The sequence below is a fragment of the Anomaloglossus baeobatrachus genome, chromosome 1, assembly GCF_048569485.1.
Source record: "Anomaloglossus baeobatrachus isolate aAnoBae1 chromosome 1, aAnoBae1.hap1, whole genome shotgun sequence".
Taxonomy (NCBI): domain Eukaryota; kingdom Metazoa; phylum Chordata; class Amphibia; order Anura; family Aromobatidae; genus Anomaloglossus; species Anomaloglossus baeobatrachus.
Genome location: NC_134353.1, coordinates 695599058 through 695624351, shown reverse-complemented (window position 1 = coordinate 695624351; position 25294 = coordinate 695599058). Strand labels below are relative to the sequence as shown.

The 25294-nt window shown below is 44.4% G+C and overlaps 1 protein-coding gene across 3 annotated transcripts in view; it reads right to left on the bottom strand.

Moving 5' to 3' along the window:
* Nucleotides 1–723: 723 nt before the first annotated feature.
* The window catches only part of CABP1 (calcium binding protein 1), a 56883-nt gene continuing 32312 nt past the window's right edge, over nt 724–25294 (bottom strand). For all 3 annotated transcript variants that reach the window (XM_075320579.1, XM_075320588.1, XM_075320597.1), the window contains 4 exons: nt 11077–11220; nt 9870–9979; nt 9565–9712; nt 724–9337 (listed from right to left, as the gene is read on the bottom strand). In XM_075320579.1, coding sequence (XP_075176694.1) covers nt 9312–9337; nt 9565–9712; nt 9870–9979; nt 11077–11220 — 428 coding nt within the window. In that variant the 3' untranslated portion in view covers nt 724–9311. The remainder of the gene's footprint in view (nt 9338–9564; nt 9713–9869; nt 9980–11076; nt 11221–25294) is intronic.

Sequence of the window (25294 nt, the reverse complement as noted above, 5' to 3'; positions counted from 1 at the left end):
CCTGATGAGAGTGCAGTGTTTTGAATTAAAGATATACAGGTATATAATTGTCCTGATAAAGAAGCCTTGATGGCTTTGAAACGCATTGACCAATAAATCATATTCTAGCTTATATCATTTGGACTGTGTGGCGGAGCAGGAGATGAACCTTTTCTCCCTTTCCATTGTTTGATCCCTCGCAATTAAGTAAGATATTTTACAATATACCCATTTTGACAGTGTAACAAAGTGCCTTACTTTGAAAAATTAAAAGATTTTTTCCATTTATTCCTTTCATGGATGAGATGGGAATAATGCCTTCTAAGCAGTGGCAGGGCTAAGAAACCACTGGAGCGCTTCTACTTTATGTTGTTTACTTAACTGTTTGATAGAAATAAATGGGAGTTATAGAAACAACATAGCAGCTGCTCCTGAGCTGCGGAAAGAGGATAGCTTACGTAAATCCCAGTAATTTCTAGGGGCGCTAAGAAATCAGTGTAGCGCAGCTGTGTTTAGCTAATTTTGTAACCCTACTTTTGGTGTCTGGAAACTTGAAGTAGTTATTTCCATCTTGGCCAAGAAAGGCAGAGATGGGAGTAAAAAGCTATTGCTGAAAATCAGAGAAGTCTGTCCTTCTCATCTACATACTGTATATCAATAATATAAAGTGAGTAGTCTGCTTATATAATTGTCCATCGTCCATCTTTCAATAGCAATGTGCTACATAAATAACATTAGTCATCATTTATTTTAGCAAAGATTTTTATGGGTCATTTAGACAGTTAAATAAAAAGTTAAAAATACACAAAGGATAGTTTTTTGTTTTTTAAAACACAAGAGCAACAAAATAAAGCCATTTGGGGTTGTATCTGTAATGACTTTGATACTTAAAGTGAACTCAAAAAGAAACTGAAATATCTTTTGGGATATAGCTTGTGCTACATTAGGTGTGTTCGCATTCAAAAATGTGATTTGTAGTCTTTAGGTGAGTGCAAGGGAAAGAACCATACACAGAATACACATGCTAGAATAATGATGCTCCTATATAGATGTCGTTGGCACTGTTGGTCTATTTAAACCAGACCTTTAGAAAACGCAATCAATAAAAGTAAATGAACAGGAATCAATACGTAAGTAAATACACATATTATGTAACATACCAGTATAATATGATGGTAGATAGTGCAGGAAGGGAGCCAACAGGAGAACTAGTTCTAGATGTTCACTATGACCCAGAAGTAATATATAATATCTAACATGCACTTCATTCTCTAATATAGATGTTAGGAAACTGTGGTTCAAACACGAGGATGAGTTTTCTCAAGGTTCCTCTGACGTTCATATGCTGGAGGGACCCAACCCTCTGGGGGTCATGGTGGAAATGCTGGTAAAGTGAATAGCCAGTTCAGGCCTGAAGGAAACGTTCTTACACTGTCTCATTCCATCAGACAAGATATCCTTCTGATGTTACAGGCCATCAAAGCAAGTGACATTGATTTATTTTTATGGATAAAGCTCGAGGGACATTAATTTTGAAGGTCTTAGATTTTAGAAATGGATTTTCGAGGTACTGGTCTGTTTTTCGCAGCTTCAGAAACACCTTTTGTTTTCCTGATGAACTATGAGTTGTCTTATGCCTTGGGATATAATTTACGATAGAATCGCTGTGGTAGAGATTACATAAGAGTGATTGTGAATGACTAAGTCATGAAAAATACAGAAAATCGAGTGAATGCAGGAAATTGTGTAGTGTGCATATATGTAACACTATAGGAAAATGGAGCAGAATGGAAAAAAAACTATAAAATATTATCTGTTCCCAGGGACGCGGGAGTGATTAAGAGGTAACATACATAGGACACTGACATATTAATACCACATTGCTAGAATTATTTATGTATTGACTTAGAAATTAACAAAGTGGGTAGCCGTATGCAATTTTGCTTTTCTCTGAGACTTATAGAAGAGCTTGAAGACAGCTGGAAAATATCAAAACTATCAATTTCAATGGCTTAAGTTAAACACCTAATATTCCTGCTACAAGCAAGAGGGATTCAGCTGTCTCAGAGTAAAACAGCCAAGAATAGTGGGACTAAAGGCCTTGTCACACGCAGCGACGTATCTAACGATATATCGCCGGGGTCACGGATTCTGTCATCGTTAGCGACGTCGTTGCGTGTGACACGCATGAACGACCGTTAACGATGGAAAATACTCACCAAATTGTCCATCGTTGACACGCCATTCCTTTTTAAAAAATCGTTGATTGTTGAGCACGCAGGTTGTTTGTCGTTCCCGAGGCAGCACACATTGCTACGTGTGACACCTCGGGAACGACGAACTGCAGCTCACCTGAGGCCGCCGGCAATGAGGAAGGAAGGAGGTGGGCGGGATGTTACGTCCCGCTCATCTCCGCCCCTCAGCTTCTATTGGGCGGCCACTTAGTGACGCCGCACGAAGCGCCCCCTTAGAAAGGAGGCGGTTTGCCAGCAACAGCGACGTCACTAGGCAGGTAAGTCCCGTGTGATGGCTCCGAACGATATTGTGTGCCATGGGCAGCGATTTGGCCATGACGCACAAACGACGGGGGCGGGTGCTTTCACCAGCGATATCGCTAGCGATATCACTGCGTGTAACACCCCCTTTAGAAGTCTAGAAACACTGACCCAGAGCATTTTACTAGCCACATTCTTCAGGGGTCCGTGGGACTACAATATAACAAGCACTCCAATTTCTTATGCTAGGAATATTACATTTAAAGGGAAGCTGTCAGCAGGATTTCACCCCAAACTATTTATAATCACATCTAATGCTTTCAAAGAAAACTCCCGCAATATCTTTACATGGCCAGTTGGTCCATCCGTTACTGAGAATTCAGCAATTGAATTGATATGCAAATACGCCTGTAGATCTGAAGCCTCTGTCACTTCAGCTCCAGCGCCACCTTTTCCTGCTTGACTGACAGCCTTTATGCTGTGTGGCTAAGGCAAAAGAGCCATCATTCAAGTAAGAGGAGGTGGTGCTGGGCAGGGAATAGAGCTGGAGTGACAAAGGCTTCAGATGTACAGAATCATTGGCATGTCAATTCAAACACGGAATATTTCAGGCTTCAAACATGAAGATAAAAATTTTAATGTTATGGTGAAAAATCAATAACAAGTGGGACACAATTTTGAAGTTGAACGAAATGTATTGCTTACTTTATACTTTTGTAAAAAAAAGAATAAACTGAAAATTGGGGCGTGCAATATTATTTGTCCCCTTTACTTTCAGTGCAGCAAACTCACTCCGGAAGTTCATTGAGGATCTCTGAATGATCCAATGTTGTCCTAAATGACTGAGGATGATAAATATAAGCCACTTGTGTGTAATCAAGTCTCTGTATAAATGCACCTGCTCTGTGATAGTCTCAGTGTTCTGTTTAAAGCGCAGATAGCATCATGAAGAACAAGGAACACAACAGGCAGGTCCGTGATACTGTTGTGGAGAAGTTTAAAGTCGGATTTGGTTACAAAAAGATTTCCACAATTTTAAATATCCCAAGAAGCACTGTGCAAGCGATCATATCAAAATGGAAGGAGTATCATACTACTGCAAATCTACCAAGACCCGACCGTCCCTCAAAAATTTCATCTCAAACAAGGAGAAGACTGATCAGAGATGCAGCCAAGAGGCCCATGATCACTCTGGATGAACTGCAGAGATCTACAGCTGAGGTGGGAGAGTCTGTCCATAGGACAAAAATCAGTCGTACACTGCACAAATCTGACCTTCATGGAAGTGTGGCAAGGAGAAAGCCATTACTCAAAGATATCCACAAAAAGTGTTGTTTAAAGTTTGCCACAATCCATCTGGGAGACACACCAAACATGTGGAAGAAGGTGCTCTGGTCAGATGAAACCAAAATCGAACTATTTGGGCACAATGCCAAACGATATGTTTGGCGTAAAAGCAACACAGCTTATCACCCTGAACACACCATTCCGACTGTCAAACATGGTGGTGGCAGCATCATGGTTTGGGTCTGCTTTTCTTCAGCAGGGACAGGGAAGATGGTTAAAATTGATGGGAAGATGAATGGAGCCAAATCTGAAACAGACCTGAGACTGGGACGAAGATTTGTCTTCCAACAAGACAATGATCCAAAACATAAAGCAAAATCTAAAATGGAATGGTTCACAAATAAACGTATTCAGGTGTTAGAATGGGCAAGTGAAAGTCCAGACCTGAATCCAATCGAGAATCTGTGGAAAGAGCTGAAAACTGCTGTTCACAAACGCTCTCCATCCAACCTCACTCAGCTCGAGCTGTTTGCAAAGGAAGAATGGGCAAGAATTTCAGTCTCTCGATGTGCAAAACTGATAGAGACATACGCCAAGCGACTTGCAGCTGTAATCGCAGCAAAAGGTGGCGCTACAAAGTATTAACCTAAAGGGGCCGAATAATATTGCACGCCCCACTTTTCAGTTATTTATTTTTTATAAAAGTTTAAAATAAGCAATAAATATCATTCAACTTTACAATTGTGTCCTATTTGTTTTTGATTCTTCATCATAAAATAATTTTTTTTTTGTCTATGTTTGAAGCCTGAAATGTGGGAAAAGGTCAAAAAATTCATAGGGGCTGAATACTTTCACAAGGCACTGTAGAATGGCCATGTAAAGGTATTGCTGGGCTTGAGCTTGAAAGAGCAATATATGCATATAAACAAGTTTGGTTGGTTTGTTTTTTGGGGGGGCGGTGATTTTCTGCTGCCAGGGAGAACTTGTCCAGTTGAAAAATGCTAGCCTGCAGATGTGGAGTTAATCAGCAGATTAATATTATTCTGACCCTGTCCAGTGCCTGTACATTAAACCCCACTGCCAGGAGGAGAGAAACTTTAATCCTCCCTGCAGTGTTCCGGTCCCAGTCATGGGGGCAGCACAGGTTCAGTCAATGCTCTGTGTATGGATTGTGGCGGCTGTAACCACGCCCCCTACACTGACTGACAGCTGGTTATAATGCAGAGTGGCTGTCAGTCAGGGTGGGGGGCTTGGCTACAGCCACCACTCTCCACACACAGAGCAGTGATTGAACCTGTGCTGGGGTCACCCCCGTGACTGAAACTACAATGCTACTGGGAGGAATAAAATTCTTTTGCTCCCGGAAGCAGGGTTTAATGTGTAGGCGCTGGGCAGGTTCAGAATGCTATTAACCTGCAGATTTACCCCATATCTGCTCGTTAGTAGCATTTTTCTTTGTGACAGGTTTCCTTTAAGTTTTTAATATATAGCAAAACATTCGAGAATTTTTATTTTTCAAGTTGTCTTCATGCTCCACTACAGCTGGAAGAGAAATTATTTTATAAGAGCACTGTAAATACTTAAATCCAGCCCATAATTATTAACATTTTTGTATTTACACTCCAAAACTTATATCACACTTCAAAAAATTCCTAAAATATCGTGAGAATATTGTTTCTGTTAAATAGCAAATTTGCAGAGACGACACAAATAAAAGCTAAGGTGGACACACATGCTCAGTCTTGCTCCAATGGATATGTAAAGGGATTACTGGTGGGGAGAGTCAGCTGCTCGGCACTAGGGATGAGCGAACTGCTCAATCTTTCAGGAAAAATGCTGGAGTTACCCATTGGCTTCCATTATTCAATGAAAATGAGTACCGAGCACCCGACCATCAAAATGCTCTTTATGCTTACCGAGCATTGAGCAGTTTGCTTATCCCCATTCAGTACCTCCTTTTACACTTTGGCTTCAGAAGTAGCTCGCTTATCATACCAGAAATCTTTCTACATACCAAGTAGAGCTGAAATAATAGCAAGATTGAGCATCAGTACATTATAGATGTGGACACAGTAAAGACTATTTAATAGAAACAGCAGGGCATGCTATGCTAAAGTTATTCTTGGAATATCTGGTTATATAAGTTTTTTCTTCAGAAGTGTAAATAATAAAATGTTTAGTATTATGGACTGGATTTAACAACTAACAATATTCTTTATGTGGCACCCTGTGTAATAAGTAAAGTGGGCTTTACACGCAACGACATCGCTAACGAGATGTCGTTGGGGTCAAGGAATTCGTGACGCACATCCGGCCTCGTTAGCGACGTTGTTGCATATGAAACGCACGAACGACCGTTAAACGATCAAAATTACTCACCTAATTGTTGATCGTTGACCGGTCGTTCTAATCCCGATTATTGTTGCTGTTGCAGGATGCAGATTGTTCGTTGTTCCTGCAGCAGCACACATCGCTATGTGTGACACCGCAGAAACGAGGAACATCACCGTCCCTGCGGCCACCCACAATGAGGAAGGAAGGAGGTGGGCGGGATGTTCAGCCGCTCATCTCCGCCCCTCCGCTTCTATTGGGCGGCCGCTTAGTGACGGCGCTGTGAGGCCTAACGAACCACCCCCTTAGAAAGGAGCCTGTTTGTCGGCCACAGCGACGTCGCTAGGAAGGTAAGTATAGTGTGACGGGTCTGAGCGATGCTATGCGCGACGGGCAGCGATTTGCCCGTGACGCACAACCGACAGGGGCGGGTGCTTTCACCAGTGACATCGCTAGGGATGTTGCTATTTGTAAAGCCCGCTTTACAGTTGCTGAAATTTTTAGTTCATAAATCAATAGTTTACATGAAAATAAGAAACTTTATAATATATATTGTCAGAAAAAAATCCTTATTTTTACCTCCTGGATTGATCTTTCACACTCAATTCATGGGTAAAATCCCTACAATTTATTTTAAGTGAAGACAGACTTTCCCATTACTAAGATAGGAAATGATAGTTGGTAACTCTATGGAGAGGAGAGGAGGTAAGAAGACGGAGGAGCTAGAGGAAGACTCAGACATTCTGCTTAAAGTTCTCCTGAAACCACAGTTACCATTCTCAATGGAACTTTATGCGCACCAACTATCATCTCTTATGTCAGTAATGGTAAAATCTGTATTCAATGAAGATACAGTGCCTTGAAAATTATTCATACCCAATGATCTTTTCCACATATTTCACATTACACTCTAAAAACTGAAATGTATTTTATTGTGATTTTATGTGATATAGCAACACTAAGCAGCATATATTTGGGAAATGTAAAAGAAATGTATGTTTTTCTAAATATTTAAAGAAATATAAATTTGAAAATTGTGATGTGCATTTGTATTCAATACTTAGTAGGACAACCTTTCAACGCAATTACTGCTGCAAGTCTTTTGGGGTATTTCTCTACCAGCTTTGCACATGTAGAGGCTGACATTTTTGCCCATTCTTGCTTGCAAAATAACTGTAGCTCAGTGAAATTGAATTGAGAGTGTCTGCGAACAGCAATTTTCAAGTCTTGCTACAGATTCTCAATGAGATTTAGGTCAAGTCTTTTACTGGGCTATTCACACATTAATGTACTTTGATATAAACCATCCAGTAGCTCTGCCAGTACGTTTAAGGTTGCTGTCCTGCTGGAAAGTGAACCTATGCCACAGTCTCAAGATTGCCCTGTATTAGCTCCATCCATCCTCTGATCAACTCTGGCCAGCTTCCCTGTCCCTGCTGAAGAAAAGCCTCCCCACAGCATGATGCTGCCACCTTGTTTAACAGTGGGGAGGGTGTTTTCAGGGCAATGTGCAGTGTTATTTTTATACCACACAGAATGTTTTGCATTTAGCCCAAACAAGTTTTACTTTGGTTTCATTTGACCAGTGCACCTTCTTCCACGTTTGTGTGCAGTCTGCAAATGGGACTTCTTATAGCCTGCTTTCAAAAATGGCTTTCTTTTTGCCATTCTTCCAGAAAAGCCATTTGTGGAATATAGTTATCCTGTGGACAGATTTTCCCACCTGACCTATGGATCCCTGCAGCTCCTCTAAAGTGACCATGGGCCTCTTAACTGCGTCTCTAAATTGTGCTCTCCTGTTTTGGGATGTCAGTTTTGATGTATGGTTATGTCTTGGTAAGTTAGCATTTGTTCCATACTTCTATTTTTGGATGATGAATTGAACATATCTCCCTGAGATGTTCAGAACGTGGACTATTTTTATAACCTTACCCTGCTTTACTCTTCTCTACAACTTTATCCCTGACCTGTCTGGTGTATTTCTTGTTTTTTATGATGCAGTTTGATCCCTAATGTTCTCAAACAAACCTCTGAGGCCTTCACAGAACAGCGGTAGTCATACTGACAATAAATTACACACAGAATGAATTAATTTACTAATTGGGTGACTTCTGAATGCAATTGGTCACTTCAGAATTTATTTAGGGGGCTGAATACAAAGGCATGTTACAATTTTCAGATTTAGATTTTTTTAAATGTTTAGAAAACCATATATTATTTCCTTCACACTTTACCACTTAGTGTTGACATAACACATATAATCCCAATAAAATACATTTAAGTTTGTAGATGTAACATAAATAATGTGGAAAAGTTCACAAGTATAAATATTTTTTCAAGGCACTGTAGATTTTAACTGTAAATTAGAAGTAAAAAGAAATTGATACTATAAACTTTCTTTTTTCATGTGTACTATTGGTTTCCGAAAAAAATACACAACAGTTACATATTTCAGAGGGGACATATTAATCATGTCCAGTGATTTTTTTTCACATGCAATGTTGTCTCAATATAAGCTGAAATGAGGGACAGCAAAAACAAGATGTAGTGTATGTATAGAACGAATGTTGGAATGGCATTAAATAGCTTTTATACTGAAATTTGATTCTCAAATCTTGGATTATTCTTTTATATTGTCCTTATATTGTCATAGACAGTAGACTGAATCAGAGGTCTTGCTAGGTGAGTGCTAGGACTCCGTGCACTCTCTGTGTACATACCTATATTCTACACAACACATTTTCTTTCAATGTAAACCCAGAAAGATTATTATTTACTAGGTTTTTATATCAAGGAAAGTCCAGGAAGCAGAATCTATTCTATTATTGCACAATTCCTCTAGGAGTAAAGTCACATGAAGGGTGTAGGCTCATGCACACGTAAGTTTGCCTTTCCCATTGGTCTGGAGACTTCTTCATGTTGCTCAACAGTCAGAAAGAAGCCACTCAGTGTTCCCCTTATGTATCACATTTATAGTTTGTGATGGCACACAAAAGTCAAAGCAGCAGGGTTAGGTGGAAGAATGGCCAGTCCTGTTTGTATCACATATCCCACAATAAGAATGCTGGGAGGAGGCATGGTGACACCACCTCCAAGATGTCGACTGTACGGCTGATGTGGGCACTGCCCTTTCAAGTCCAGGACATGTGGGTTAGTTTAGGCACAGCTTTGCCAATGCAGCGCATTCAGATGGAAGCATGGTCATCACATCAAGAAAAGTCAGCGAGACATCATGCGAACAAACTCTGTTCAAAGAAAAGGAAGATAATTACAAAGTTTAAAATATTTCCTTTCAATAACTAATGATCTGACAAAGTGCTATAGCCATCAACCAGCCATGGACTAAACAGTATTTTCTAACATATATAACTAGAAGCCTCATTCTTTCTTATATTGATTAAGGTTCTTTGCCAACAGCCTAACAATAGCACCAAATGTAACTAGTTCATATCATGATAACAATATTACTAACCTTCAAAGTCCACCTGTCCGTCCCCATTTAGATCAACATCCCGGATGATGTCTTCTATGTCCCTGTGACCAACTTGTTGTCCAAGGAGCTTTTTCATAGCTTCCCGTAGCTCACTTGTACTGATTTCTCCATCTCCATTGGTGTCAAACTGAATGTAGGTGCAAAAGATCTTTATTAGCTTTATGACTAATTGATTCAATCAATCAGAAGGGCTAAAAATTCATGAAATTTACTAAATCTTGTGAGAAATGAAGGAAAATAGAAAGGGTGGGATAGGTTGGTATGAAGTCAAGGAAATTTCTTACCTCCTTGAAAGCATCTCGAAGCTCCTTCACTCCAATCATATCGGCTGTCTCTGCGAGTAGCTTAGGACCCATCAGCTCCACAAAATCATCAAAATCCACATGACCTCCAACTAATGGACAAAAAGATGTAAAACTGACCATGCTGTAAATATTATAAACATTTATTATTTTAGCAAGTGACAGCATTTTTTTCTCATATCAAAACAAAACACAGAAGAAAACTTAGAACTTAACTAACGTTGGGATAAGGAAGGGACAAAAATTAAAAGGTAACACAAGAAAATTGTATCTGCCGACATCTTTTGCGATGGCTTATCTATTAGAGAACAAAATGATCGGCAGTCCAAAATCGGACATTCTGTGTCGTTATCTTCTGCAATAGTCGTCTGTATGGGCCTAGATACACAATAGATATTGGTGGGCTCAGTTGACCTTACTTTAATGGGGTTGTCCACTACTTGGACAACCCCTTCTCATTCCAAATGTTTCTTCCAATTAAAATAAAAAAAGGTTATATTCATCTCTGGTACTGGCGTGGTTCTAGAGGTGCTGGTGCTCCCGGGGCACAAGTGAGGTTGTGACATCACGTGAGCCCCAAGACTAATCATCACCACCTTTTGTCTCCTCGCCTTCAAATACAGGAGGGGAGCAGCAGCCACAGCTCTGACTCCCTGTTGATTAACTCATATGTCCGAAGGCTGTGAGAGGGAAGCTGGCGGTGATTGGTTGCGGGGCTCGCGTGACATCACAACCTCACCTTTGCCTAGGAACATGAACATCATCACTGCTGGAACTGCACCAGCACCTGAGGTGAGTATAGGATATTTTATGTTAATTGGGTAAAACATTTGGAACGAGAAGGGGTTGTCCAAATAGTGGACAACTCCTTTAATTTGTGTGATTCCATTTTTCAAAGTCAACTTCCAGCATGATGATCATTGACAAAATGTTTTTATTGAAAGCCATGGTTTGAGTCAGAGGAGGCGTAGATGCAAAGGTATTTCATTGAAGAGTTTTGCTAATGTAGGGGAAATAGCTTGACCTTAAAATTTCTAACTTCACCATTAAAATCTATTCAAAATAATAAAAAAGTGAAATAAGGTTATCACCTAGAGTGATCACAAATGGAGAGTATCTAGAATAAATGTCTAAAAAGTTGCAAATGAGATGTTGAATGTCATATGTCACAGTCTATGTTAAAACTCACGATTCATATTGATTTGCTGAGACAGTTCTATTAGTTCCATCTCTGTTGGCATGTATCCCATGGTTCTCATACAATCCCCAAGATCTTTACAGCTGATGTAGCCATCCTTGTCTTTATCAAACTCTTTAAAAGCTTCTCTTAGTTCTGTAGAAAATACAAATTAGTGTTCAATTTTCGAAGATAAAGATCACTGAAAAAATGTATTCTAGCCAAAAATCTTAAATGTGCTCAAGATTTATTGAGAATACGATCTTAAAATTTAAAAACCTGTAAGGTTGATACTCATAACTGTATATATCATATTCAGGTCCGGACATGTCATTGGTGCAACCTGTGCAGTCGCACAGTGACACAAAAGGTAAGGGGACCCATTTCCACCTCCATAGCGGAGAAGTTGTGCAATATGATAGGCTATTGGTCTGCAAAGGGCCCATATACTGTTCTTGTACAAGGGCCCACAACTTTCTGTGTCGATCAGTGCCGTATTAGAAACCTTACAAACATTTTAGAATATGATCCTATTTTGTAATTTAAGTTTATTGAAACACATTATTTTTGGATGAAATTACTCCATGGCCAATTTTCACCTTTTACAGAATATCAGCTAAATTATTAGCGCACTGTTTGATGTTGCAATAGCTGTTTATATTAATATTTTTCATTATTTTTGGGTAATATTTTCAAAATAGCAATAAAATGAAGACAGATTAAATATATAATTTAAACAGCCTTTTAGTTGGTCTGCTATCAATATGGACATATCACTTATGAGCATTAATGGGACATTAATAAGATCAGACCATTGATTACTGTATAATTTGTTTGTGCAGATGCAACATTCAGCAGAACAGTCCAGTTTTCCAGCTGAATTTAGGTCAAGGCACAGACTGGCCCTATGAAGAATTAATTTTAATTTTTTTGTCTATCCACTTAAACCTACTTATCCCCAGCTGAGATTAAAGACATATTCTGGGACATAAAAAGAAAAGCAGTGTTTACTAAACCTACATGACCTTCTTTCCTTATTTTTGTCAGTTGCACTATTCATTGGTAGAACATGCTAGTTATGGAGTCCTGTAGATATCTGCAGGACATGCTAACTGATCTTCTCTGTATATACTTGTCATGCTCAGCTATTCTTAAAATGTATCTCCCCTTTCATAAAACATTTGATGTTATCAGTTTTACCTGGAGAGGGTTTAGGTGTTAAAATGCCATTAATCACCAAAATGACACGGCAGAAGCACTGATTTAAGTACTGCTCTCCAGAACTGAAGACGTCGATGAAAGTGTCTTTACTACCAAAGAAAAGCAGACGCCTTTTGCAATTAGTGGACCCCTACTAGTGAAAACTTCAGATGTCAAGAGATTTTAGAAAGCGCTAATGCACTTTAAGATTGGCTGATGCAAGATAAGTGACAAGGAAGAATGCTATATAAAGTGTTTGAGAGGTAAATAGGTGGAGCATGACAAGTTTAATAGGAATAATCAAGCATGACACGCGGAGATCAACTTCCACATGTCTACATAATACAGAAAAAGTTTTCTGAAGGTGCACTTTAGTGCAGCAAGATCAAAGCTACACAAACAATAAAGGTATTTACGAGCATGTTAGAGATCAGTTTGCAGGAGCAGAGTTGATAGCAGAAGTATATTAGGAAAGTGTTAAGGCCCCGTCACACTAAGCAACATCGCTAGCAACATCGCTGCTAACGAACAACTTTTGTGACGTTGCTAGCGATGTTGCTGTGTGTGACATCCAGCAACAACCCGGCCCCTGCTGTGAGGTCGTTGGTTGTTGCTGAATGTCCTGGGCCATTTTTTAGTTGTTGCTGTCCCGCTGTGAAGCACAGATCGCTGTGTGTGACAGCGACAGAGCAACAACTAAATGTGCAGGCAGCAGGAGCCGGCTTCTGCGGAGGCTGGTAACCACAGTAAACATCGGGTAACCAAGAAGCCCTGTCCTTGGTTACCCGATATTTACCTTTGTTACCAGCCTCCGCCGCTCTCACTGTCAGTGCCGGCTCCTGCTCTGTGCACATGTAGCTGCAGGACACATCGGGTTAATTAACCCGATGTGTGCTGTAGCTAGGAGAGCAAGGAGCCAGCGCTAAGCATTGTGCGCTGCTCCCTGCTCTGTGCACATTTAGCTGCAGTACACATCGGGTAATTAACCCGATGTGTGCTGTAACTAGGAGAGCAAGGAGCCAGCGCTAAGCAGTGTGCGCTGCTCCCTGCTCTGTGCACATTTAGCTGCAGTACACATCGGGTAATTAACCCGATGTGTGCTGTAACTAGGAGAGCAGGGAGCCAGCGCTCAGTGTGCGCTGCTCCCTGCTCTCTGCACGTGTAGCTGCGTGCGCTGGTAACCAAGGTAAATATCGGGTTGGTTACCCGATATTTACCTTAGTTACCAAGCGCAGCATCTTCCACGCGGCGCTGGGGGCTGGTCACTGGTCACAGCAAGTAGCGACGCTCCAGCGATCCCTGCCAGGTCAGGTTGCTGGTGGGATCGCTGGAGCGTCGCAGTGTGACATCTCACCAGCAACCTCCTAGCAACTTACCAGCGATCCCTATCGTTGTTGGGATCGCTGGTAAGTTGCTTAGTGTGACTGGACCTTTAGTTAGGAATAGTTAGGATAAAAGAAAGGGGATCACACTAGTTGTAGAAAACCTCTTTAAAGCAGTATTGTCTATTGCAGATACTACAGGTCCTAGATCCTGCTTCCTTGAAATGCTTAGCCAAGCACACTGGGGACCCTAAATGCTTTGATAAGCATGTCTGAAATTCTTCTTCAGACTTTGGCAGCGACTTTATTACTTTGTATTAAAACTTGGTTGCAATATCCCTTTACGATATTCACATAATACTGCTTGAGCCAATACCTATTGCATGTCCTCTAAAAAATTTGAAACTTTTAGTATCACTCCTAGTTAAAGGGGTGGTTCACTAGTTGGCATTACTGGCCACATTGATACAACATTGAGAAACAAGGATTGTTGGCAATAGTGCCTGTGAGCGGCGCTAGTGCGGTCCACTCATCCCCATTGCGTGAGCCCTGGGCTCCGTGACCTCTAATGTCTGGTGATGTCACATCAACTTCCAGTTGACCTCACATCACCGCCGTCGGCTCCAGTCTCCTTGACTGACCAGGCTGTGGGTGGCATTTCACTGCTCCTCACAGCCCAGCATCACAGCCCAGCATCCCCCTGCTTTCTCCTTCACTGTAGAGTGCTGCAAGCAGAAGCGATGCTGGGCTGTGATGAACTGTGAAACGCCACCCATAGCCCAGTCACTCACGGAGACTGGAGTCAGACTCGGTGATGTCAGATCACCTGGAAGTTGACGGGACATCACTGGACATCAGAGTTCACAGACCCGGCAGTCACGCAAAGGGTATGAGTGGACCGCAATAGTGCTGCTCACAGACACTATTGCCAACACAAAGTATTTGAGAGAAACCTAGTTTCTCAACGTTATATCGATGTGGCTTGGAAAACTAAGTAGTGAACCACCCCTTTAACAAAGAAGGAGCTTTAAGGCGGAACACTAATTTTTTACAATATTATACAAAATATTTGCTGTTATAATGTAATAGAAATTATACTATTTTTGTATATCATCATATTTTCTGATCATTATATATCATTTTATTTTTTATAGAATAATTGAAAAACTGTAATATACAATAAATATATACCGTATTCTATTTGCATTTATTTTCTTAGCCATATACCTTATGCATAATTTGTCTGTATTTCAATTATATTGTCAATCTGTTATTCCTACAATCTACACTCCCATCCAGGATATCCAATATTTTAATATAGCATTTCTATCCTAAACAGCTAAAAAAATAGCGTATTGTTTATTAACCTATACTCTAACAACGTTGGCAGGACTGGGAGATGGTAGCATCACATTAAGGTGCAGTTGTCATTAGTTCCAGATAAATCATGCCGGCTTTATGCTTTGATCTTCTCCTCCTCATCACCCTGAATTTGAGAAGCATCATAATTAGTGTATTGCTCTATAATACACTAATATAATGGCACAATATCTACAAGTCCAATGACAAGCCTTCCACCATTGGTACACAATGACACACCGGAATTGGCCGTTAAAGTTAAGTGTTAAGCTAAGCTCCAATGATGAGTTCTTAGTGAAATGCGGCGCATATTTTCACTATGAAAATAATACAATGTCTTACAGGTTCAGCAGTAAAAAGTGTTTATAAAGATCTCATGCCCACAGCACTTGTATTTTGTGCTGATAAACTGACCTGCGCTGAGTTTTTGAATTCGGCACCAAGTCACTCTCTCTTGCGGTGTGTTGACTTTGTGCAGATTTTTCTCTTTGACTTGTATTAGATGTAGAAATTTTGCATATATAAAAACCTAATTTAGCTAATAGATGCAGAAAATATGCAACAGCAAAAAATTACTAAATACTCATGCTAGGAACATAGACTTAAGGCCCCGTTACACGCAACGACATTGCCAACGAGATATCGTTGGGGTCACGTAATTCGTGACGCACATCCGGCCTCATTAGCGACGTCGTTGCGTGTGACAACTACGAGAGACCGCTAACGATCAAAAATATTCACCTAATCGTTGATCGTTGACACGTCGTTCATTTCCCAAATATCGTTGCTGGTGCTGGACGTAGGTTGTTCGTCGTTCCTGAGGCAGCACACATCGCTACGTGTGACACACCGGGAACGACGAACAACAATGTACCTGCGTCCTGTCGGCAACGAGATGGGCGTGTCGTTAATGCGGCTGGTCTCTGCCCCTCCGCATCTATTGGCGGGCTGCTGTGTGACATCGCTGTGATGGCGCATGAACCTCCCCCTTAAAAAGAGGTTGTTCACCGCCCACAGCGACGTCGCTAAAAAGGTAAGTATGTGTGATGCATCGTAGCGATATTGTGCGCCACGGGCAGCGATTTGCCCGTGACGCACAAATGATGGGGGCGGGTGCTTTCACGAGCGACATCGCTAGCGATGTTGCTGTGTGTAAAGCAGCCTTTACTAATCACTTGGGTTTCATAAAAATTATTCTACATAGCTGTTTCATATTATGCAACAGAAAAAAGACTAAAGGCTGCCTTACATGGTACGACCGATTGTGCAATTTCACAATCGATCGTACCCGCCCCCGTCTTTTTTGTGTCACGGGCAAATCGCTGCCCGTGTCGCACAAAGTCGGTAACCCCCGTCACATGTACTTACCTCTCGTGCGACCACGCTGTGGGCGGCGAACGTCCACTTCCTGGAGTAGGAGGGACGTTCGGCGTCACAGCGATGTCACACGGCCGCCGGCCAATGGAAGCGGAGGGGCGGAGATGAGCGGGACGTAAACATCCCGCCCACCTCCTTCCTTCACATAGCCGGCGGCGGCCGCGTGACGCAGGTGAGCTGCTGTTCATCGTTCCCGGGGTGTCACACGGAGCGGCGTGTGCTACCACGGAAACGATGAACAACTAAATTAAACGATATTATGGAACCTACAGTACACGACTCACGATTTGTGAGCGATACCGCGTCGCTAGGAGGTGTCACACAGGCCGGCATCGCCAGCGATGCCGGATGTGCGTCACAAAAACCGTGACCCTGACGATCTATCGCACGATAGATTGTCTGGTGTAAAGCAGCCTTTAGAGGCTTTACTTTTCCAATACTGAGCCACTGAGCCATTCCTAAAACCTCTGTAAAAACACTCAAAATAATTATTTTTTTTCTAAGGAAAAACACCTTGCTGTTCATATGTTCAGACTTTTGAGCATCTTTTAAATATCAAACATATAAAAGACATGAGCTGACCATTCTTCAGGAGTTTTCTGATAGAAGAATCTTCATTTTATAGAATAAAAGTCAATGAGAAGGATAAAAAATGCCCAGAAGATGCCCAAATGTCTTTAGTGAGTGCTTCGTAAATGTTTCTGCTACAAAATCCCTCTAGTTGTTTATGAATTGGCTAATAGATTTTAAAACGTCAGGAAAATGGCAATAAAAAGACAGAAAAAATGTTGAAAAAGAATACATCAAAAACTTTGGCGGGAATTTTTTTTGAAAAAGCTCTTCAGAGCAAATGCAGAGAAAACAGCAGAAAATATACCGTAAGTCATTTCTGAAGAAACTTCCACTTGAAAAACAGATGTTTTTGACCACCAGATAAAGATGCAGTCTGAATACCCTTACTGCTACCTTCGCATAGACGTATTCTTTGCAAAGTTTTCTTGGGTTTGTAAAAAAAAAAATTAGTACCTATTTAAAGGGAACCTGAAATCTGATACATGCTGTATTGGGCAGCATATATCAAACACAGGCTGCATCATTTCAGCAATGTATGTTTACCTCTGATACTCTGCAGTGTTTCATGTGAAAACATAGTTTAATCGCTGCCAGGGACTCAGCCACACTATGAACTAGCTGGACAGGTGTGTCCCTGGCAGCCTCTCTCTGCTTGCTACCCTGAAGTGACAAGTCTATCCTTGTATGCATGTATAGGGAGAGACCCATCACTCAAGGGCTGCAGGCTGGAAGAAGGTGTTGGGAACCAAGCCGTTCAAGGAGACAGGAGGGTCTCCGGTGGCTTCTCTTCTCTGCCGTGGAAATATAGGTGTTGTCCTTATGTATAGGGAGAATCCTATCACTCATGGTGAGCAGGCCACGAGAAGCTACTGAGGACCGAGCTGCATGGGAGACTAGTCAAACTGGAGGGTCTCCGGTGGCTTCTCTTTGCCCCAATAATAGTTGTCATCCCTATGTATAGGGAGAGTCCTATTACTCATAGTGAGAAGGCCACGAGAAGTCATTGAGGGAGAAAATGCATGGGAACCAGTCAGACAGGAGAGTATCTGGTGGCTTCTCTTTGCCCACTGCCCTGGAATAATAGATGTTGTCCCTATGTATAGGGAGTATCCTATCACTTATGGGGAACAGGCCAACAGAAGCCACTGGTGACTGAACCGCATGAGAGACCAGTCAGAGAGGAGGGTCTCCAGTGGCTTCTCTTCTCTGCCGTGGAAAAATAGGTGTTGTCCTTATGTATAGGCAGTATCCTATAACTCATGGGGAGCAAGCCAAGAGAAGCCATTGGTGATCGAACCGCATGAGAGACTAGTCAGACAGGAAGGTCTCCGGTGGCTTCTCTTGGCCTGCTGTCCTGAAATAATAGGTGTCATCCCTATGTATAGGGAAAATTCGATTACTCATGGGGAGCAGGCCACAAGTAGCTGCTGGGGACTGAACTGCATGGGAGACTAGTTGGACAGGAGGGTCTCTGGTGGCGTTTCTTTGCCTGCTGTCCAGGAATAATAGGTGTCATTTCTATGTATAGGGAGAATCCTATCACTCATGGGGAGCAGGTCACAAGTAGCTGCTGGGACTGAACCGCATAGAAGAATAGTCGGAAAAGAGGGTGCCTGGCGAGGTTTAAACCATGTTTTTTTCAAAAACGCTGTAGTTTCAAAGTTCAACATTCATGGCTGAAGACATGCAGCCTCACCAGTCTAATACATGATGCCCATCAATCGGGCAGCAGGTGTCAGGTTCCCTTTGCGTATCTTTAGAGCATTTTTCACATTTCCTGTTACAAATTTTAATGAATTTTGTTATTCATGGATGTGTGACTCAAGGATTACTAAGCTAACATGTGGACACAGCATTTTTTGCAACAACAAAAAAAGCACCAAAAAACACCATTAAATGTACTGTGAAAGGGCAGCATGGACAACATCTGCAAGGAGGTTGTACCAATTTTCATGTTGGAATAATGCAATTGGAATTGAAGGGGTTAAATCCTGTGCTGCTTGGAGGTTATAGACTGATGAAGATGATCACCTTATGGATAAAATACAGTGTATTTTTTAACGCCTTTTAAAGTACTATACTTCTTCCTCAGGACAGACCACAGTCTGGTCTGAGGAAGAAGTGTGATACTTCTAAATGTGTGGACAAACGCATTCTATTCATATGGTAATTGTCTTCCTCTATCTATAACATCCAGGCAGCTCAGGATTTAACCCTTCAAATCGAATTGCATTATTCCTTCGTTTTGTGGGTCTGCAGCAGCCTGTTTTAAAGCCCACAATCACCAGGATTTTCCTATATAACATAAACACCGTGCTATACTGGCGCTGTTATGCTGAATTCTATACATACCTGTAGTGGTCAGCTAGGATGTTTAGGTTTTGAAACACAATCAAGTAAAGTTTGTTAAATGTACAGCTTTTTGAATGACAGCAGCTGCTGATCAACTAATAGCTGGAGTGGGTTTTTGTGGCGCCCCAGGACCTGGTCGCCACAACAGCATTGCCCTCCCAAAAGGGTTAATGCTGAGCCTGGAGGTAATTGGGAGATCTATTGGCCAGTAAGTTAACACTCAACACAGTTCTCCCTCCGGCCAGCAGGGGGAGCTCTGAACCTGGAACTTCAGGGAGCATTCCTTAAGTCTGGCTGGAAGGAGGAAGTGGTGGTTAGTCTGGACACAGGAGTGAAAGAGTGCAGACGCAGAGTAGTGCTGCCTTGTAAACTGGGGCCTAGAGCTGGGATAGCTTGGCCCAGTGAAGCAAGGGGAGCAGAGAGGCACAGCAGGGACTCGGACATCGGAGTCTGTAGTTGCCAGGGCATAAAATCCATCCCTGGTAGCTGAATCCGGAGGGCAGGAGAGCTGCAAGCCCCCTGTCCCAGAAGCAATCTGAAGGTACAGCTGCATTCCAAGGGCCTGGTGTGGGCTCCAGCAGAGAAGCACCAGAGAGGGCCTGCGCAGTCTACCACACAGAAAAGGGGACGAACAACAAGTCCCAGCAGCAAGAGGGCAATTGCAAACCCAAAGTGCAGTGTCCTAACACAGCAGAGAAAGATTAAGGAGTAGGCCTCATACTCAACTGGCCAAAGATCACCCCAGGCACTTCCAGGCCGGCCGGACCATCTTTACCATCTGTGACGGTCTCCCTGGACTAAACTTCTGCCGAGTAAAAGAGGAAAAGGTAAAGAGACTACTGTTTGTGCCTGTTTCTTTCATTGCTGGTCGGCCCTGCACCGTGTTAGTCACGCAGCACCATAGACTTCCACAAACACCAACCGTGCCCCGGGCATTGCTCCACCTGTGGGGAGCAGTACTACCATTGCTGCCATAACATCATCCCGGAGGCCTCACACAGCAGCGGCGGCTTAGTAGCCGCATACCACAGGTGGCGTCACGAACACAAACTTTAATTCAAGCCACATATTCAACTGACACCCACCAGGGCCACGGAGCCGGGCCCAGCCACCACTGACTACCACCGGACTAGTCCGGTCCGGCACCGGGTGTCCCATAGCCCTGGGGTGGGCGAGTCAACTTTGGCGTCACGAACAGGATTTCGTGCCCGGTCACACCGGGTACTGTGCGCCTGAAGAACTGTGTAAAAGACTGTGTACTGGTTGTAAATTGCCGCCGCCATTAGCCGCGCCGAGCGCAGGAAGAAGGGGGGCGTGCCTGACAAAGAGCGCGAAGGGAGCGCGCCATCAGAGCAGAGCGCTGTTAACCCCGCGCGACCCGGAAGAAAATTTGAAAAGTGAACGGAGCCTGGTAAGGTTCACTAAGGGGGAGGAAGATGTCCGACTCCGAGGGAGAGCAGGTGGCTGCCATCGCCCAGGGCGCCGCAGCACCGGCCGAAGTAGTCCCAGTCGCCGTCGCCCCAGCCCCCACTGTAGCGCCGGTAATGCCGATCACCATGCCGTACATACCAGGAGCAGAATGGCTGCCGCAGTACTCCGGGGAGTCCCATACCTTGAGTGACTTCAGAGAAAGCCTGCACAGCTTGTTCCGGGTGTATCCTCTGACTGAGAGCCAGAAGGTGGGCATAGTAATGGGACAGCTAGCCGGCGCAGCCCAGCGTGAAGCGAAGTCCTGGCCTGATACAGATAAAGGGACAGCAGCCCAGATACTGGCCAAGCTAAAGAGTACTTTTGACACCCGCACCGCAGCAGAGATAAAGATGAGATTCTTTGGGTGCAAGCAACGGGCCACGGACAGCATAAGGGACTATGCCCTAAACTTGCAGGAGGCCCTGAAAGCAGTTAAACAGGTGGACCCAGAGAGTGTACGTGAAGAAGACAAACTCCTAACTGAGCAGTTCATAGAGGGGCTCCTGTCAGATGCCCACAGGACCCAGCTGCGTATCCTGGTCCTGCAGAACCCTGCTCTGGACTTTGCCAAGTTTAAGGACCAGGCCATCAGGGTACTGAGAGAATCTACACCGAATGACCCAGTACCCCTCCGGCCTCTTGCTATCACGTACCCCGGGGTGGTGCCTGCAACACGAGCCACTGCAGGGGCTGAGGCGCAGTCCCTGGATAAGGATCCCACTGCAGAGCTCAGACAGCAGTTCCAGGAGCTGACCAAGACTGTGGCTGCCCTTGCCAAGACCGTGCAGTCTCTACAAATGACCCCCTCGCCTGCAAAAATCGAGTTGGCCTCCAGCCCAGAAGACGTCCCATGGATGCGACAGAGGAGGATTCCGCCGACCCGAGGCAGAGACACAGACCGGTATGATTCAACAGGACAACCGATCTGCCGCCACTGCAACCAGGCGGGCCACATTGCACGACGCTGTCCTTTAAACGGGCCGAGCCTGGGGCCAGGAGCCAACCCCCAGGTGTGAGGAAGCCCGGCTCAAACCCCAGCCGCAGCAAGTATGTGGGAGGACGCCCGGTCCTTCCCATTGTGCTGGATGGGATCCCTTTGAATGCCCTCCTGGATACGGGGTCCCAGGTAACAACCATCCCCCACAAACTGTACAAAAGATATTGGGCTGATTCAGACATTGACCATGGCCCAGATGATGATTTAACGATTGTGGCCAGTAATGGTCAGCCCTTACCTCAAATTGGGTACAAAGAAGTAACCATTAAAGTGGGGCGGGTGGAATTGCCATGTCAGGGGATGATAATTGTAGATATAGATCGCAAAGAATCTGACCCACTGCTAACCCTTGGTACAAATGTGATAGAAAATTGTATTGCCGAAGTGATAATTTTGTTGCAACAGGCGTCTGAAACTGCCAGCTCCGGGCAGCAGCGTGTCCTACAGAGGGAGATCAGAGCCCTGATGAGGAGGCAGCAAGTAGAGCTAGCCGGAGGAGAAATTGGCAGTGTGAGGGTAAGTGACCCCCTCCCCATTGTAATACCCCCAAGAAGTGAAATGTTGATATGGTGTCGGGCAGCAATAGGCCTCAAGGGTCAGGATTACCATGCCTTGGTAGAACCAGTGTATTCAGACAGTAGGCCTGGAGTCCTGATAGCCAGAGGGGTAGCGGACGTCCGCAAGGGGAGAGTGCCCGTCCGTGTCCTGAATTGTGGGGAGGAGGAGGCCAAATTGCCCCGGTACGCCACTGTAGCAAAACTGTACACTGTCAGTAACAATACCATTAAAGCAGTGGAACCCTTGATCCCGTCCGACCAGGCGGAAGACAATGGCTCCAAGGGGCAGCCGGAAGACTGGTGCCAAAAATTACATGTAGGCACCGACTCCACCCCCTCGCACCAAAAGCATGGGGTTTACCGGGTGGTACAGGAGTACGAGCGGGTCTTCAGCAAACACCCCCTAGATTTTGGGCAGGTGAAAGGGGTTAAACATCAAATCCCCACGGGTGATCATCATCCCATTAAAGAGAGATACCGCCCTGTACCCCCCGCACAGTATCAGTGTGCCAAGGAAATGTTACGGGAAATGAAGGAGGCTGGGGTTATCAGAGATAGTTGTAGCCCCTGGGCAGCTCCACTAGTGCTCGTAAAGAAAAAAGATGGTACAATGAGAATGTGTGTAGATTACAGGCAAATTAACCGCATTACACATAAAGATGCTTATCCGCTGCCCAGAATAGAGGAGTCACTAACAGCCTTAAAGTCAGCTAACTATTTCTCCACCTTGGATCTCACCAGTGGGTATTGGCAGGTTCCCGTGGCAGAGGCGGACAAGGAGAAGACTGCATTCACGACACCAATGGGCCTCTGTGAGTTCAATTGTATGCCATTCGGGCTCTGCAACGCCCCAGGGACATTCCAAAGGTTGATGGAGTGCTGCTTGGGCCACCACAACTTTGAAACCGTGCTGTTGTACCTGGATGACGTAATAGTCTACTCCAAGACTTATGAGGACCACCTGAAGCACTTAGCAGAAGTGTTTGAATCCTTGTCGAAATATGGCCTGAAGATCAAGCCGTCCAAATGTCACCTCTTGAAGCCAAAGGTACAGTACCTGGGTCATGTGGTCAGCGCAGAAGGTGTGGCACCTGATCCGGAGAAAGTCACTGTAATCAAGGACTGGCCAAGACCCACCACAGTGAAGGAGGTGCGGCAGTTCCTTGGACTGGTGGGCTACTACCGAAGGTTCATTGATGGTTTCACCAAGATAGCAGCGCCCCTTCAAGATCTCCTGGTGGGCCAGCCAAAGCAGGCTAAGAAGCAGAGCCCTCCATTTGAATGGAGCAGCCAACTGGAAACATCCTTTGTCCGGCTGAAAGGGGCTCTCACGGGAGAAGAAATTCTGGCCTACCCTGACTACAGCCAACCGTTTGTACTGTATACAGACGCCAGCAACGTGGGACTGGGAGCAGTTCTGTCCCAGGTACAGGGAGGCAGAGAGAGGGTGATAGCGTACGCCAGTAGGAAGCTTCGGCCCACAGAAAGGAATCCAGAAAACTACAGTTCCTTCAAGCTGGAGTTCCTCGCTATTGTTTGGGCAGTGACTGAACGCTTCAAGCACTATCTGGCATCGGCCAAGTTCACCATCTTCACGGACAACAATCCGTTGACACACCTGGCAACAGCCAAGTTAGGTGCGATGGAACAGCGATGGATGGCCCGGCTGTCTAACTTTGACTTTACCATCAAGTATCGGGCTGGCAAGAAGAATAACAATGCTGATGCGCTGTCCAGAATGCCTCACTTGCCCGAGTCTGGAGAAGACATGGATGAACTCGAAGAGATAGAGTTACCGGCTTTCCATCACCAAGGTGTGTCCCAGTGTGAGCATGCTGTGGGAGTGAAGCGCTCAAGCCAGCACGGGGTCTCGGTCAACCCCTTACTCCACCATAATTGGGAAGAAACACAGAACGGTGACCCGGCCGTGCGATTGGTCAAAGAGAAGCTAGCGCAAGCTGAGACCCATCTTGGCCCAGACGCTCCAGAGGAAGCCCAGCAGCTGTGGAAGGAGAGGGGACGACTGTTCACCTACCAAGGCAAGCTCTGCAAGAGATATGTCAACTATCGAACAAATGAACTTGTCTGGCAGATAGTGGTTCCGCAGAGAGATGCTCCAATGGTCCTAGCCGCGTATCATGATAACGCAGGACACTTCGGGTGGAAGAAGTTGGAGGCCCTACTCCGTGATCGGTTCTATTGGGTGCACATGAGAAAGATGATCGAGAAGTGGTGCCGAGACTGTGGCCCGTGTAACCTGAGGCGGAAAGACGATGCCAGCCAAAGGTCTCCCTTGCAGCCAATTGTCACAAAGCAGCCCCTGGAGTTGGTGGCCCTGGACCACGTGAAGTTAACACCAAGCCGGTCAGGCTATGTGTACGCCCTCACCATTGTGGACCATTACTCTCGTTTCCTGGTAGTAGTGCCTGTGAAGGACCAGACAGCCAGGACAGCAGCTAGAGCGTTCCAGGCATCCTTTTGCCGACCTCACGGCTATCCGGAAAGGGTACTGACTGATCAGGGTCCTGCATTCGAGGCTGAAGTGTTCCAAGAGTTCTGTAACATGTACGGTTGTAAGAAAATCCGAACCACACCGTACCACCCCCAAACCAATGGACTGTGCGAGAAAATGAACCATGTGGTTATTGATATGCTGAAGACCCTACCGCTGGAGGAAAGGAACCAATGGCCAGAAAAGTTGCCAGATCTGGTAGACCTGTACAACCACATCCCAGTGAATTCGACCAACTGCAGCCCCGCTTACCTGATGCGAGCCAGACCAGGCAAGTTGCCTGTAGACTTTGAGATGGGGACTGTGTCGCCTGAGGCGGTTCAAGAAATAGAGGATTGGGATACAGAACGGCAGCAGCGGTACCGTAAGGTCCAGGAGTGCGTAGAGAGGAGCCTGTCTCAAGCAAGAACGAGACAAGAACAGCATTACAATCAAACAGCCCCAGCAACTCCCTTAGCACCTGGAGAACAAGTCCTCAAGAAGAAGCGGAAGGCGCATAAATTGGATGATC